General features: G+C 42.7%; 1 protein-coding gene across 1 annotated transcript in view; it reads right to left on the bottom strand.

Annotated features, from left to right (window-relative positions):
- The window catches only part of adcy9b (adenylate cyclase 9b), a 44,963-nt gene extending 32,074 nt beyond the window's left edge, over positions 1-12,889 (bottom strand). Inside the window, exon 1 of the mRNA XM_026164962.2 lies at positions 9,189-12,889. Within this exon, the coding sequence (XP_026020747.2) occupies positions 9,189-11,001 (1,813 nt within the window). The 5' untranslated portion in view covers positions 11,002-12,889. The remainder of the gene's footprint in view (positions 1-9,188) is intronic.
- Positions 12,890-16,017: the final 3,128 nt, after the last annotated feature.

Here is a 16,017-nt window from a genome sequence, read left to right as displayed (position 1 = left end):
GTGACTCATGATAACAATTTATCACCAGAGCGTCTGCAGAACCACGAGGCAAGCTAGCCTAGGCCGATAACACAGCTCACAACTCGCAGTGTACCAGCAGAGATCTAAATAAACAACCACACAGAGCACACAGTGGGATAGCAACAGCTGCAGAGAGACAAAAAAGAAAGATTCTTTTTTGTTTAACTTTCTTTCCATTTTTTCAGGGTGTATGAATTTTTGAGCTCCTCGGAGTGTGTAATCTATTTGCGTAGGTGTCCTTTAGAGCTCAGACAGTAAAGTATAGCCGCATGTGTTTGTCTCATTCTTGCTGGACTCGCACAAAAATAAGTCTTCGCATTGCTTTGACCGAAACATGAAAGCCAGAAATTCAGTTGAATGGAGTCAATTTGGACCCTTTCTCTCTGTCAAATCACCTGTCCTTCCATTTAAAAAGAGCCAGCTGACCCTCACCTCTTTCAATAGCCCGTTGCCATGGCAATTAGCCTTTGCAGGCCCAGGGTGCACAGCTGGAGCAAAGCGCATGTGTGCGAGTGCGTATACCAGGGCGTCAAATAGCAATGTTCTACCAGAAGTCGCAGGCAGGATTCGGCAAATTACGTACAAGACGTCAATTTTAGTGTCTTTGCTTTGACACCCAGGCCGTGGAAATATTAGACCAACACAGATAATACTTTAGGCAAAAAGTACTATAACTGCAGTGAGTGTTCAGCTGTCCACACTAAGTGGAAGTCTGGTTCTCTCATCCTCCTCCTAACAGGCATGGAGATGTAACGTCTTCATCGTATGTGTTGTGTTCAGGTTGGTGTTATGAAATACAGACACACAAAAGCCATTAACAAAACAGGAATCTATCCATCTGTCTGTCTCTCACTGGATCGTTTTTTTAATACCTTTCTTGCATGCCCTCTCCTTTTTTCTGCTGCTATTTCTTTTCCGTGCTTCCATTCTGCTCTATTTTATTATTTCTTCGCTGCAGGAGGGAACATTTTGAATGCAGGGAAATATACAAACTGATCTTCTCAGCACATTTGCATATGTGAAAACTCCTGCCACGTAACAGATTGGCTTGCCGCATGCAATCATGGAAAACAGCCAGAAGATTGCTTTAAAAACTCTGGCTGTGTTGAAGAAAGTTTACATTATTACAAGCTATTGTGTTACCAGCCACTTTATTGGGTACACCTTGCTAGTTTGGACTTCTTTTTGCCTTCAAAACTGCCGTTATTATTCATGGCACAGATTTAAAAAGGTTCTGGAAACTTCTGGGATTTTGGTCTACAATGACATGACAGCACATGCTGCAGATTTGTCTACTTATCCATGATAAGAATCTGAAGGTGATCTGTTTTCAATCAATCAATCAATTAAAACAGATTATTATGGATTTGTTTTCATATGGCTTTCATATGTACCTGTTTTCAGTGATATAAGTCTTTCTTTCTCTCTTTTTTGCCATATGTTTCAAGTGACCTATATTTGACAGCAGCACATTTAAAACTGAAAATTCTGTTTTTGGTGTACCACCCCAATATTATTTGTGGCCCCTATATGGGCACCTCTGAATAATTTCTGGAGGTGCCCCTGTCCTGCTGACGATGGGTACACTGTGGTCATAAAGGGAGCAACAATACTCAGTTAGGCTGTGGCATTTAAACAATATTCAGCTGGTACTAAAGCCCCCCCCCCAAAAAAAAAAAAAAAAAAAATTCCCTAGACTATTACACCACCAAAAGACTGAACTGTTAATACAAGGAAGGATAAATCCATGACACACAGTGTGGTTTTCTGTGGCTGTGGCCCACCCGCTCCAACCTTTGACTTGTTGTGCGTTCAGAGATACTCTTCTGCATACCTCAGTAATAAGTGGGTATTTGAGTTACTGTTCCCTTCCTATCACAGCAGTCTGAGTATTCTCCTCTGACCTCTGACATTAACAAGGCATTTCAGCACAGAGATTTGCCGCTCACTGGATATTTTTCTCTTTTTTGGAGCATTCCCTCTAATCCTAGAGATGGTTGTGTGCAGCAGTAGCTCAGCGGTTTCTTTAATACTTTAAGACCAACATGTCTGGCATCAACAACCATACCATGTTCAAAGTCACTTAAATCACCTTTCTTTACCATTTTGATGCTCAGTTTGAACTGAAGTACGTCCTCTTGACCACATCTACATCCCTAGATGCATCGAGTTGCTGCCACGTGACTGGTTAAACGGATAATTGCATTAGCAACCAGTTGAATAGGTGTACCAAAGTAACCTGTGAGTATAGATAAATAGCTTTATCTCTGGTCTTCTACAAGGTTGTTACTTTAGGATATTAATAAATATTCCAAATGCAAAAAGTATGAGAAGGTATGAAAACTGTTTACATTATAGTTATAGAACATTGTTGTAACACACAATAAAGTTATGTTTACAGTCCTGCAAATCAGCACTCCCTCCATCCTCCACTACTCACAACCTCCTGAGTTATGGACTAATTATAGACAAATCTGTCCACAAACACCTCCACACATTAGTTCAATGCATGGCTCCACTACATTAGCTTACCTTCATTAAGCCTCCAGTTTAATGGTGGCTAATGAAGCAGCTGAAACAGAGGCCCGCTCTCGTCTTATACCAAAACAGATCCTACAATGACATCAGTATGATCAGAAATGACAATGCCTGCAACAGACAGCAGGTCTCCATTTCATATTTTTGACTCCTACTGAACAAATCAAGCACTTTGACACAATGTGATTCAAAAACAGGTTTTTAGGAGAAGGTGGAAAATTTCCCACCACTTTCCCAGAGACAAGGAACGAAAAAGAATTGATAAATTATCCCTGACTTTGGCGAATTAAATCTGGAAATACTAGTAACATGACGCACAAACACTCAAGCAGTCACTCTTGTCACCTTAACAATATCAACAAAACACTACATTTATTCTGCAATAATTATATCGAGTCAATATCATGGCAGGATGGCTTTTACAGTACACAACATTAAAAATCCACGATGTAACCATTAAAATGTTACCTGCGAATTATACTTTGTAAGCAAAACTATTGAGTTGACGTCCTTACCTTAAATTTAAAAATGAAACAAGGCATGTTCCACTCCACATACTACATCACATGGTACATCACATGGTATTCTACAGGCTCAGCCATGTCAGCTGCTTGCAAGTGCAGCGTCTTATCACGGAGACAGCTGTGCTGCTGATATCAGGTCCTCTCATCCTCCTCGCCCTGGGTCATCTCTGTCACAACAGACAGAGGTAGGACACTTTAGCATTGAGTCTACAGGACAGCTGTCCCCTATAGGTGGGCTGAGAGGTCTACAGGGTCCTCTGACACTTGTCAGGAGGAGGCGTATCACAATGGGGATGCATGGATTTTCAGAACATAAATAAAAATCTCCCACAGTATCAGCTTAAATGAAAGCTCATTGAGCTCTTTTTTTTTTTACATTAGTATGTTTTCTGCTTTTCCTGCTCTTGATCCAGAAGCTCATTACAGCTCCTCCTCAATCTTTTACTGCTTGCTGGGTCAAAACAGCGAGCAGTTCCCTTGCTTACACAACTCTCCTGAACGAAAAGAGCTTTTTTTCTCGTTTTTTAATCCTGCAGAGTAACAGTGTGACACAGAAGATTATCGAAATGATTGCTGCAATTAAAAAAAAGAAGAAATAATCAGCTAATCACCACATCATATTCCTTCAATAACCTTGCCACAATGGACCTGTGTTTGCAGAGCTTGACACCCTGAGGCTCTGCAGACTTGTTCAGTATGATAAGGCCAAGGATGACAAATGGTGAGATTGCATTTCTGGGGGCTAGAGTGCCATGCCGTGCTGAACTATAATATGTGCTGTACAATATCAAACAATGTGATGTATTATGCCATTACTCCCTAGGCCAACCTGGCATCTGCCATGCAAAGCCAAGGTGCTCTAGCCTCTGCTTGGTCACTGTAAAACTGTATAACAGCTTAGCTTTCCCCTGGCTGCCTCTGTGCAGTTTTGTCCCACTTTCAGTCCACTACTACCTACCCCTTATTTAACGCACTTACCTTCCTAACAGTTGTGCCACAACAGTCTAGCATGTCTATAGCCCTATGTATGCCTCTCATAACCCCACCAAGCGCTCAAATGCAGCCCACTTCACTTTCGCCACCCCTGTCTTTCAATTGTAGGGCTGAATGCTGTGTGTGCATACTGATTTGGATTCAAGAGGCTAGACAGAAATTATGCCAGGTATTTTGTTGTTGGCAAGGGGAGAAGACAGCTGCGTATACATATTAGGGTGAAAAAGCCAAACCATTTAACTTTTTGTCAAGTACAGCAGTATAAGGGCAGTGGACGCACGCAAACAAACACACACACACGTCCACATCGCGTTGGCAGTAAAATACAGTGGTTTTAATGTGTTTAGACAATTTTTGTTTATGTGTGCTTCACTCCAGAGCTCAAAACTGAAACCAATGAATGCAAAATACAGTGAGCCAATAGAGATGTATCTCTGCTTCTTCTTTTTTCTTTTCTTTCATTAAGCTACTAATATCCGCTGGTCAAAAACCAGGTCTCTCCCAGCAGAACAGGACCAAAGCTAAATGCATTTCATCGTCTCTCTCACCTTCATTTCTCTTTCTCTGCTTCTCTAAGCATAACCACAAAACCAGCCTCATTTATCCCAGTCAAGGTCACAGGTAGAAACCATTGTAAGTAATTTTCCACTGAGCTTAAAGGAAATATTGTGCAATTTGCTGAGTGACCGTAGCTCCCTATAGAACAGCACAGGGGTACAGACATGGGAAAGCTAATATGTACATGTGCACGAGTTAACCAAAACAAAAATAACTGTCAATAACTCGTAAATGTTAAAGGATATTAATAGAGCTGGAGACACAGACATTTTGCAAATTGGTTTTGGTCTTTGCTAAAAAAAAATCAATTATACCGTAATGTAGCTAATCAATTCTTAGCAAGGGGTAAAGGCGGTGCTACAAATTCACAAAATAAAGAGACATGTTGCCTTCTGCATACAAACCCTGGTTATTTTCATTTGATATCTACACGACATCAAACCCTGTCTGGTTGCTGTTGTCTCCCTTGTTTCCTCATCACAAACACACACGGCTATGACAGCCTCATTATAAGCAATCAATATCATTTGCTGTGATAAAAAGGGCTGGCAGGGAGACGGCCGATGCGTTCCGTGGTCGGGATAACAACAGGCCAGTGAGGGAAGATATGACGATGGAGAATTACTAACATTAATCACTTTAGCCAAGGAGATTACCCAGTCTTGCTTAATTAGAAATCTCCCTCAGGGCACAGAGATGAAAACAGGGTGAGAGAAGGTAATGCTGTACGTAGCCGCCCGACACAGCTTCGCTCAGCAATATGACTTATTAAAAGGTCACGAACATGCTAAACCTCGAGGCAGCTGGTTAGTGAGAACGCTGTAATGAGTATTCTTGGTAAGAGCCTATTGTACAAAAGAGCTATCAGAGGTTCAAATTAGGTGAAGTGGAGCAACTGCTTCTCATTTTGCTTCATTTCTTTTTTTTAAAAACATTCATTTATGTACTTTTGGACACAAGTAGTTGTTCTCTTCGTACTAATATGTAGTAGGGTGGAGTTTTGTTTGAGGACACACGCACTGTTGGTGCTCTTGTAGTTTGGTGGCTGTGTAGGACAGTTTGTGTTGTCACAACAACTTGGAGGGTACCCAGACATCTGTAGAGTTTTTCACACCCAGGCAGACCCTTTCACAGTCATGAGCAGGGAAAGCACATCACTGGCTTTCAATATTTTGCCAAAAGTATTCACTCACCCAGCCAGATCATTGAATTCAGGTGTTCCAAACCCTTCCATGGCCACAGGTGTATAAACTCAAGCAGCTAAGCATGCAGACTGCCTCTACAAACATTTGTAAGAAAATGGGTTGCTCTTATTCACCCAGTGAATTCCAGCATGGTACCGTGACAGGATACCACCTGTGCAGCAAGTCAAGTCACCGAGGTGAACTTGCACACCCAGCAGTTATACAGCAAAGTTATTGTCTGCCAGGGAGGCATTGTTTGTCTGTTTGAGAGATAGGCCCAGCTTAGAAGCGATTAACATTTGAATCCAGATCTGGAGCCAGCATCTTTTGGAAGGATTGTGGGCAGTGCTATACATGGACATGATGTAGTGCCCCCAGGACTGGACCTGCATCTTTTGTGAATGGCGACAACATGAGTTTGACCAATATAAATAAGCCCATGAATGTGGGTCATTAGACTTGGCTCTGCTGTGTCTGTCTGCTCTCTGGTGCTGAGCAGGCACTGTGCAGTAGGTTTTTAGAGCTACTGGGTTGAAAACACATGCCTTCCCGTCTTCTGAAAAAGCTGTGACAGCTCCAAAGATTACTAAGAAACTCTATAAAGCTGAAGGGACCTTCAATTTAAGATGATAAATCCCTGCGGGTTTGTTACTAACAATCATTTTCCATCTTTTTCATTATAAGAGTATCTATCAGAAGTGTTTTCACTAACTATCCAAAGCAGTGTGGGCATTACTTGTGACAGCTGTAACTACTAGTTGCTCACATGTAATATTGTTGAAGTTGTGGAGATTAAGACATGAATTGGTTATGAAAGCAATAACTTCATTCTTACTGTAGTATGTGCAATCCTCAGTAAGCATCAGCCAAAAATAAAAAACAACGTTATTTTTTCCCAGGAAACAATGGCTTCTTGAAAAAGAGAAGAGCAATGTTTTGTGTGGCGATTCTGTCATCAGCAGAAAAATAACAAGGCCACACCGACAGTCTCCTCCAAAGGGATAATCTTCTGCAGGTCCCATCATTCTGCATTGCGCACAAAGGAAAGACGTATGCAGGTACTTTTCTGGGGAAATGGAGCCAAATATAGCTTTTCCAGTAAGAAAAAGTAACAAACAAAAAGCATAGATAGCTACGTGATAAAAAGCTTGTATGTTTGTTTATAGAAGAATCATATCATAATATCCTTCCAGCAAACCGTGTTATGATTTATGGTAAGGCTCCAACTGCCTATGAATACTATTTTTAAATTATGCAATTAATCCTCTAAAAAATGCCATAAAGTAATGAGCAATATATATTTAATTGTTATATGTCGTCTAAAGTGAGGATTTGCTCCTTTTTTTTTCCTCGTGGCACTCAAACTGAATATTTCAGGGGTAGACTTGCAACTTGATGTTGCAGATCATCACTTTTGCCTTGACCAAACTAATTTCATGATATTTTTCAGCATTTCTACAGACTAATATTTGATTATTGTTGAATTTTGTTAGATTTAATTTTGTTTTGCTTAGAAAAAACACACCTTCAGGTTTTTGACTCCTTGCTAGATAAGACAGGCATCGCCACGTCACCTTAGAAACACAGTAGCAGGTATTTCTGTCAAAGGTGTCTCAAGTGCAACGAAAACAATTAGAGGCTCATAATAAACTGTAATATCCGCATTACTTACAAGAACAGGATGCAAACTCGGCCCCAATTTCATCACTTTCTTCCTAAAACTCCTCACTACTGAGGTTTAGAGCTGAGGAGGGAACAGGACGCAGCTGTAAAACTCAACTGTCCACACGTGGCTGCCCTCCGTATGAACCTTCCTTTTTTTACAATGAACCATAAACAGCTTATATTAAAAGCAGCTCGATATAAATAAGAGGATATAAACTTGGAAGTAGGCACGTTTTGGTCAGAAACCCACCTCCAACTTATAGTGCAATTGCAAAAAAAACCAGAAACTAAAACATTACACTAACTCAAAAAGTCCTTCAAAGATACATAAAAGACAGCCAGACGGCGATCGCTGTCTAGGTCGGAGAAATTTACTTCTGAGTCAAGCAACAGGAACCAGACTCAGACACAATCCATGCTTGGCTGCAGTGGTACCCAAGAGATTTACACAGAGTGAGCTAGACAGCGGAGGGAATTTTACAGCGCTGGAGAACAACTCTCTCCTGACAGCCAGCTCTGTCACTGGCATAGGAAACCTACAGGATGAAGATAAATCTTATGGGGGGAAGTGAATACATGATGGAGGCATGAAAGGAGGCATGAATAAGGGGAAAAGAAGAGGCGAATAGGGCGATAGCACTCTGGATAAGACATTTATCTTCAGAATAAAAATAAAAGAAGCATAAGAGCAAGAGTGGTAGTCGCTCATTAATCTAAAAGATGAGAAGAAAATGCAGGCCTATAAATCGGCCCTGCCGCCTGGTAAACAAAGGGCACTTTCAGTCGCTCCTTTTCCTTGACTGATCCCAACACTGATCTCTGGGGGGAAATGATGTGTATATAAATACACTGATAATTTATGCGCCCAAATTATTAATGTCTACATTTGAATTGCTAATTTGTGCTCACACTAATTCCTGCCTAAAATGCACTGGACAAAATCTGACATGCAGCCTTCAAGGCAGCACAGTGAAGCAAAAATAAACCCAAAATGCTAATTCAAAAGGGCAGATGAACACCATCTGCAATACCTTAGTCAGACACTTTCACTTCACTTACAATGGCTGATAATGGATCAGAAAGCCCTAAATGACGAGAAGAGCAGTTAAGCCAACATTTAGTCACACTGAGGCGTTTTGCATAAATGCATCATATAAAAAAAGCCTCCAGTCGAGCAGCATAAAAGACAAGATAGAGGGCTGAGGATATAGCTGCAGGCAAATCTCTTTTAGAAAAGGTGACAGTTGCATTAAGTTGTAAAGCAATCCCAGAGGTTCAGGGCAAGGTAACGGGAACGCAACACACTGAGGACGTCTGGAAGGCAATGTAATTGAAGAAGAGAACAAAGAGCAGGGAAGGACGGGAAAGAAGATGGCGTCTGTCTGTGATAGAGTAACATAGTACCAGTGCCACAGAGGGCACTGATAACACACTCAAAGCCCTGCCAGCCCATCAGGTATAATACATGATGCTTAAACTCCGTTCTGACCTTGACCAATGCAAATGCTTCCTCACAAGTGCTTTGATTCACCTGGAGGGTGAAATAGTAATATGCTGGCGTGAGCACACATTTCCTCTGTGGGTAGGGTAAAAGTATTAGAACACATCGACTTTAATGCCGATGAACCGACAGCCAATCTACAATAAAGCAGATCGAAAAGCAACAAATGTTTTTCACTCTACTTTATCATTTCTTCTCACTTACCTTTGAGCTGGTCAGCCACCACACTCTGTCCTATTCTCTCCATGACCTGTCCGTCCTCATGCTGGTAGCGTTCATCCAGGAATTTGGCAGTGGCGTGTGATAGGTGCACCTTCCCAGCAACGCCTAGTTGCTCCATCAGGTTGGCCAGGTTGACATCGTTTGACCAAACGTCGAACTTGAAGCGCTTCATGCCCAGGATGCCGCACAGTACGGTGCCAGTGTGGACTCCCACCCTCATGTTCACCATCTCCCGCTTCTCCTGGCAGAACTGTTCAATAGCCTGAATCATGCCCAGGCCCATCTCCACACAGCAATAGGCGTGATCTGGTCGGGGCTCGGGACACCCGGCCACACAGTAGTAACAGTCTCCTAGAGTGCTGATCTTTTCACAGCCGGTGAGCTCACAAAGTCTATCAAATCGTCCGAACAAGTCATTAAGAAGTCCAACGAGGGCATGAGCAGATTTGTTGGCAGACATTTTGGTGAAGCCCACAATATCTGCAAAAAGGATGCTGACAGGCTCCATCCGTTTCATGTTGAAGGGCCTGAAGATGATCTGGCCTCGGGGGATGGAGGTTTTCTTGCGTTTATTGTTTTTAGGGCTGGAGATGGCAGCAGCAGCCCCGCTGGTGGAGTAACGTTTAACAGAATGATCACCTATGTCGTCATCGCCCTGCTTCATGAGCTCATCAGCCACGATTCTGGGCATAACAGAGTGGATCATTCGTTCCTTCAAGGCTTTCTCCACTTCCAGGTCTTTGCCGTGCATGATAGCTTGTCCGACCTTAAGGAAGGTGCTCCGCGACCGCACCTCAGACATGATGAACAGGTGCATACCGATGGCGTGAGCGCAGAGATGAAGCAAGGCTTTTGCTGGGCCCAACCACCTTAGAGTATCCCAATCTGATGGGGCGGCTAAGCTCCACTTCTCGCCTACCTGAGTCAGTTGCAGCCATCCCAAACTCTCAAAAAAGATGGAGTAGAGAAACCCAAGGAGGACAGAGGCATAGAGACGAACGTGGAGGACGCTATATAGCAACAGAAGAACCTCAATGCAAAGGGAGAAGGTGCCTACAGGAGAAAGACAGGGACACCAGTTGCTATCTCCCACAAATTTTTCATATGACATGTTGTATGTGGGCCCTATTCCACTGAATTCTTCCACATCAAGTGTAGGTGCTGGAGACTCAGGGTCCTTGAAGCCAGATGTCTGAATCTGGGGGGCCAGGGTCAGTATGAAGGTTACAAGGATGAGGAGCAGAGATGCTTGGTTGTAGCAGCGAGAGTACAGTTTGGTAAACGTTAAGAGGAAGAGGAGGAAGCAGAAAAGGAGGAAGGAAGCAGTGGGGACGAGAAAAGCAACCCTATCACAGCGGGAAGGGTTGGCAGCAAAGTAAACTCCCCAGAGTAAAGCAGCTGCTAGGAGGTAAAAAAGCACAAAACGGAAGCGTCTCTGGGTCTGAGGGAAACACCGTTCTCTACAGGCCTCCTCCAGGATAGAAGAGTCAAACTTTGGGTCCCAGAAATGGCCGGCAGATCTCTCAAAAAGCTGTGGCATCTTTTTGTGAGAACGAAAACTCTTGACCACCGGCCTCCTCAATCCGGACTCCCCAGAGCTACAGCTAGAGGAAATGCTGTACTTGCAGTGCTTGGCTCCACCAATGAAGCCTCCCCCGATTGAACCCAGCGGCCCGCCCCCATGCTTGTGTTTGACACTACTGCCAATTCTCACCGAGACGCCTCCATCTCCACTTGAGTCACAGCTCACTTCTGTGTTGTGAGGCAACAGTTGCTGATGCTGGGGGGATGCCATGTTTTCTTCTAATCTATCAAAAAGAAAAAAATTACAAAAAACCCAAAAACTAGGCAGAAGGCACAGTTATTTCTCGGGAAACACAAATGAAGTAAGGCAAAAAGTTGTGGCCACACAGTATGATTGTTCAATCTTTAGAATTTTTTTTTTTTAAAAAGGAAGGGTTGGGGGAAAAGTTTGAGAGAAAAATCACACTCTGTGCTCTGGCTGCAGAAACACCAGCAGACCATCCAAAGTTTCTGAGTAGTTCATTTCTGCCATTCTTGACGTCAATCCCTGCATTCCTCTACATTCCCGATGTTTTGACTCGACGCACTTGAAACTGCAAGGTTCACCCAGTGCCTCCTCTGCCGAGGCAGCCAGCTCTTTGCTTCATTCATTGGAAACTATTTGGCCAAACGGACAGAATTACACAATACTGTGAGTACAGGGAAATGCTGAAAAATACACACATACACACACAAATAGGACTGAGAGGATAAGTTATTTTAAGGTGCTCTCAAAATGTGTCTAAAAAACCCAGATTCAATTCTGTCAAGTTGTTTTGTACTCTGTGTTTGCTCAGCCCGCTTTCATTGCTGGTGCGTGTCCAATTCCGCTTATCCACTCAGTTACCCACGCTTGTACTTCCATACACGTCGATGTCAAGTGAACTAAACCATGTGAAGTTTACATGACTGAGCAAAACTTCATCCAGGGCCAGTCGGACGCAGTGGTTCGAGCTTTTGTCGTTTGCTGTGTCGATCCAAAAGGTCAGCGGTTAAAATTAAGGCGTAGGTTAACACCGGATACAGGGATCATGCCACTTGAGTTTTTATTTTTATACCCCCACGCTCCTTGCCGCAGGGCCTAATCGCCAACACACTCATGGACGGCGCCCCGTCCTCGCCTGGCTTTCCACTCCAGAGTCTCCACAGTCACTGCGTCTCCGAACTCGGCAGATATTTTGTGCACGGACTTCTGCAGGAGCGAGATGCGATGCGAATGAACTATTCGGCGTTACTGCAAGAGCTCAGACGGCAATGACCACTCCACAGATTCGCGCGCCTCTCAAGGCTATAGCCCAGCCAGTCTCAAATCAGTGTTTTGTTAGCGCTGCTTTGGTATTCACATCCAAACTGTGGCCAATTCATCGTCAGTGTGCCCCAAGAAGGAAAATATCCAGATTGTCTTAATATCCTGACCATTCCCGGCTGTGTGGTGTCTCAGACGGAAATCTGCGAAGACAAACAGACCCCTGGAGCAGGCAGCGTGAAGTCCAGTCCTTCCTGGTATATGAAGTAAAGTTTGCCCACGACAGCTTGGTCCCCCCTGTAATCGCCAGACGACGAAAGCCCCGGAGAAAGTAGGGCTAATTAAAAGGTCTCCACCTCCTCCCCACTCCCCCCAGTAGCACAGTCCCACAGGCTAAAGCACAGCGCTGCCTTCATACGGCCACTTTGATTAATTGGGCAGGATACAAAGAATATCGTCATACCTCCAGGTGATTCAAGATTCAAATGATAGGCTAGATTAGGGCTGCTGCTGCACCGTCCTGCCTTTCCATCCCTTGTGCCGTCCACAGTGAGAGATAGAATTGTCCTATTACCGGGTTATCTGATCACAATTTGTGTGCCGCACCGGCGTCTACACGTGCGCAAAAACGCTGTGCGCGCAATCCAGGCGCAGCGGGCAACACGGTGGCAGCAGCAGCCGCCACCATCTTCTGTCTCTGTGCGCTTCCAGCCGTCCAGCCGAGAGAAGTGTGTGTTTGTATGTGTGTGTGTGTGTGTGTGTGTGTGTGTGTGTAAGAGGGAGAAAGAAAGAAAGTGACGCCAGATTAAATACCATATCACGTCCCCTCTCTCCTTTCAAAATAAAAACCCAAAGGTGCCTTTTATAGTTGTTTAAAAAAAGGCACAGAGTCATAATAATCCATGTATTAGCATGTATTACATGGTCAATATAACACATACTTTCTACAACAACCTTTTTATAGGGTCACCTTAAAATACTCTGTTAGCATGAAACTACAAAAGAAAGCTTCAGCAAACAAATTTGTGGTTTTTAAGTAAACCCATAGTCATTCAGACCCTTTATTTTCTTTCGGGATTTTGTTGTTGTTGTTGTTTGTTTGATTTATTTTGTGTGTTTAAATAAAATTAAAAAATTTTTTTTTAGCTTCAACAAAAAAAAGAAAGAAAGAAAGAAAGAAAGAGAAAGAAAGAAAGAAAAGAAAAGTAAATGCTATCCATAAGTCAAAATCTCAGGTTATTATTGTAGAGTTTATAAAACAAATTCTTAAGTTATTTTCTCATAAGTTTGATCTAGTAAGTTGAAAACTTAAGATAATACTGCAAAACGCAAATTTCTACCTATAAGTGGCATCTTTCAAATTTATGTTTTATGTTCAAGGTTCAAGGTTCTTTATTTGTCACATGCATAGTTATACAAGTATAACACACAGTGAAATGTAGCCTGACACGCTCCTCGACATGTGCAAAAAAATTGGGGGGGGGGGGGGGGGGGGGGGGTAGAGGAAAAACAATATATATATATATTGGGGCGATTGTGGCTCAAGAGTTGGGAGTTCGCCTTGTAATCGGAAGGTTGCCGGTTCGAGCCCCGGCTTGGACAGTCTCGGTCGTTGTGTCCTTGGGCAAGACACTTCACCCGTTGCCTACTGGTGGTGGTCAGAGGGCCCGGTGGCGCCAGTGTCCGGCAGCCTCGCCTCTGTCAGTGCGCCCCAGGGTGGCTGTGGCTACAATGTAGCTTGCCATCACCAGTGTGTGAATGTGTGGATGACTGGATATGTAAAGCGCTTTGGGGTCCTTAGGGACTAGTAAAGCGCTATATAAATACAGGCCATTTACCATATATATATATATATATACATTGGGTGAATGTGCAGTAGTAGCAGTAGCAGCATGTTAAACTTGTTTTAATGTATCTATTTCTTCTTCTTGTTCCTATTATTAGTATTTATTTATTATTTATTTTTGGCGGAAACGAGCTTCCATACATAAGAGACTGTTTCCTTAGAGGCTCTTGTCAACCAATTTGGAGCTTCACTCTACACACGCTAAAAGAATCTACTTTTAACGATCTTCTATTTTGAAAATCCCTCTCTCTTCTTCCGTTTTGATGGTCACCATCGACTTGACGCTGCGAGCAGAGTAGACGAAAAGAGGGGTTGAGTGAGGGGAGGGCTACAGTGCAGGAACGTGTACGCACTTGATAAAAAGCAATAGAGTGAAATGTAGCGAGCACGCATTTTAGGGAAGGGGTGGGGATGTATGTTTTTAATGGCACTCAGCGAAACTCCATATGTTCAGTTCGTGACAAAGCCCCCTACCCTCCTCTCTTTTCTGCTGCTCTATACCATTAAAAATAATAGAATAAACACTTTATCATTTAAGGACACTACATTTAGTCTAATATGAGAGTAGAAGAAGTCTTAATTAGAAGACACCTGGATATATACAGAGTATCTTCAAATAAACAGCAGAATAGGAGCACTGATATCTAATTCTGAATACTTCATTTAAGGCAGACTATGAGAAATGAAGGCTACAGAGTGTGCAGCCAAACTGAATGAAGAACCTGCAGGTTTAATGTTCTATTATTTATTTATTCAGCAGCCTGACAGAAATATTAAGCAGCTGGCCTCTGTAGTCAGCAAGGAGCTTCGCTGTATTTTGAAAGCACCCCCAGAGGGAACCGCGCTACCTTCTTGCATTCCACCTTCGTGCATGGGAACAAACAAAACTCTGTCTTTAATTGGGAGAATAAGAACATTTACTGTGATTTTAAAGTGGTGAGCTGGAATTCTCTTGATTTATTCATAAACCACTGTATCAGTTTTAATCTTCTGCGAATATTTCAACGCTCGCAGAAGAGTTGGAGTTCACTCACAGAGAAGCTCACGTGGGTTCTGTATAAAGGGGGATTTTGGTGCATGTGTCAAAACTTGAGGCAATTTACATCACACACACACATCCACAGACACACTCACATACATGCCCCCCCCCCCCCCCCCCCCCCCCCTCACTCCCACAGTCACGACAAACTGTTGGTGCATTGCAGCTGTGGAACACAAAAAGCATGCTTTCAAAAAGTGGGAGATCAGACCTGTTCAGATGTTGGTGTAAGAGAGACAAAAGGAACAGAGCGAGACGTTATACAGACAAATGTATGGAGACAAGATGGAGAAACAGGAAATGTGCAAGTCCAAGATGTAATCTCAGCAAATTTTCTTGTTTGAGTCCAAAGATTGATCATTTTATTTGAATAACCACAAAGTTTCACTGCTTGGTCCATCAGAAATCTTTATTCTTGATGGTCAAGCTTGCAAAAATTAGGCCAAGATTAACTTAAATATTTTTTTTAAAAAGGAAAAAAAAGTGAATCAACAACTACTTTAATGGGATGCACATCCATTCAATATCTAATTCACAGGTAAATGAAGATAAATTACACTCAAGTACACAAAAAAATAAATAAAATGCAAGCACCTAATGTTACGAAGCCTGAGCGATCAATCCCACTATAAACTTTTGCCAGTGGTCTGCATTTTCTTTCCTCTTTTTACACAGCTCTCTCTAGTGGCCATGTTCTGAATCTGCAGTGTAAACATACTAAACACCCTGTGCAGCACTTACACTCAAACTAAAAAGTTAATCAAAGTTAAGCTTATTTGGAGGTTATGTTTGCTATATTCTTTTGAATCATGCTTCAGAGTTTAGTTGGGAAAAGCAGCAGGGGTGTTAGTGAGGCAGGACACGTGGAGGAAACAGGAAGTGCGCTTGGCCATGAGTCAACTTTAGTTTTTTGTTGGGTTAGCTTAGAACCACCTACCTGTTCTTTACGATTTAGGGCTTTGTGTATGAAGCACTCTTGTAAAAAATTTGGAAAAATATACTGAATCAGCTCAGCACCCACACTGGAAGCAACGAGCCTGGCTCTGTCAGAAGCTGCTAACCCTAACACATTTGATCTTTTGTCTTTTACAACTTATAAAGCCAAAGAAAAAGAAAT

This window comes from Astatotilapia calliptera, chromosome 4, assembly GCF_964374335.1.
Source record: "Astatotilapia calliptera chromosome 4, fAstCal68.1, whole genome shotgun sequence".
NCBI lineage: Eukaryota > Metazoa > Chordata > Actinopteri > Cichliformes > Cichlidae > Astatotilapia > Astatotilapia calliptera.
Note: the sequence above shows the minus strand (reverse complement) of the source record. Positions and strands in the feature narration are given on the sequence as shown.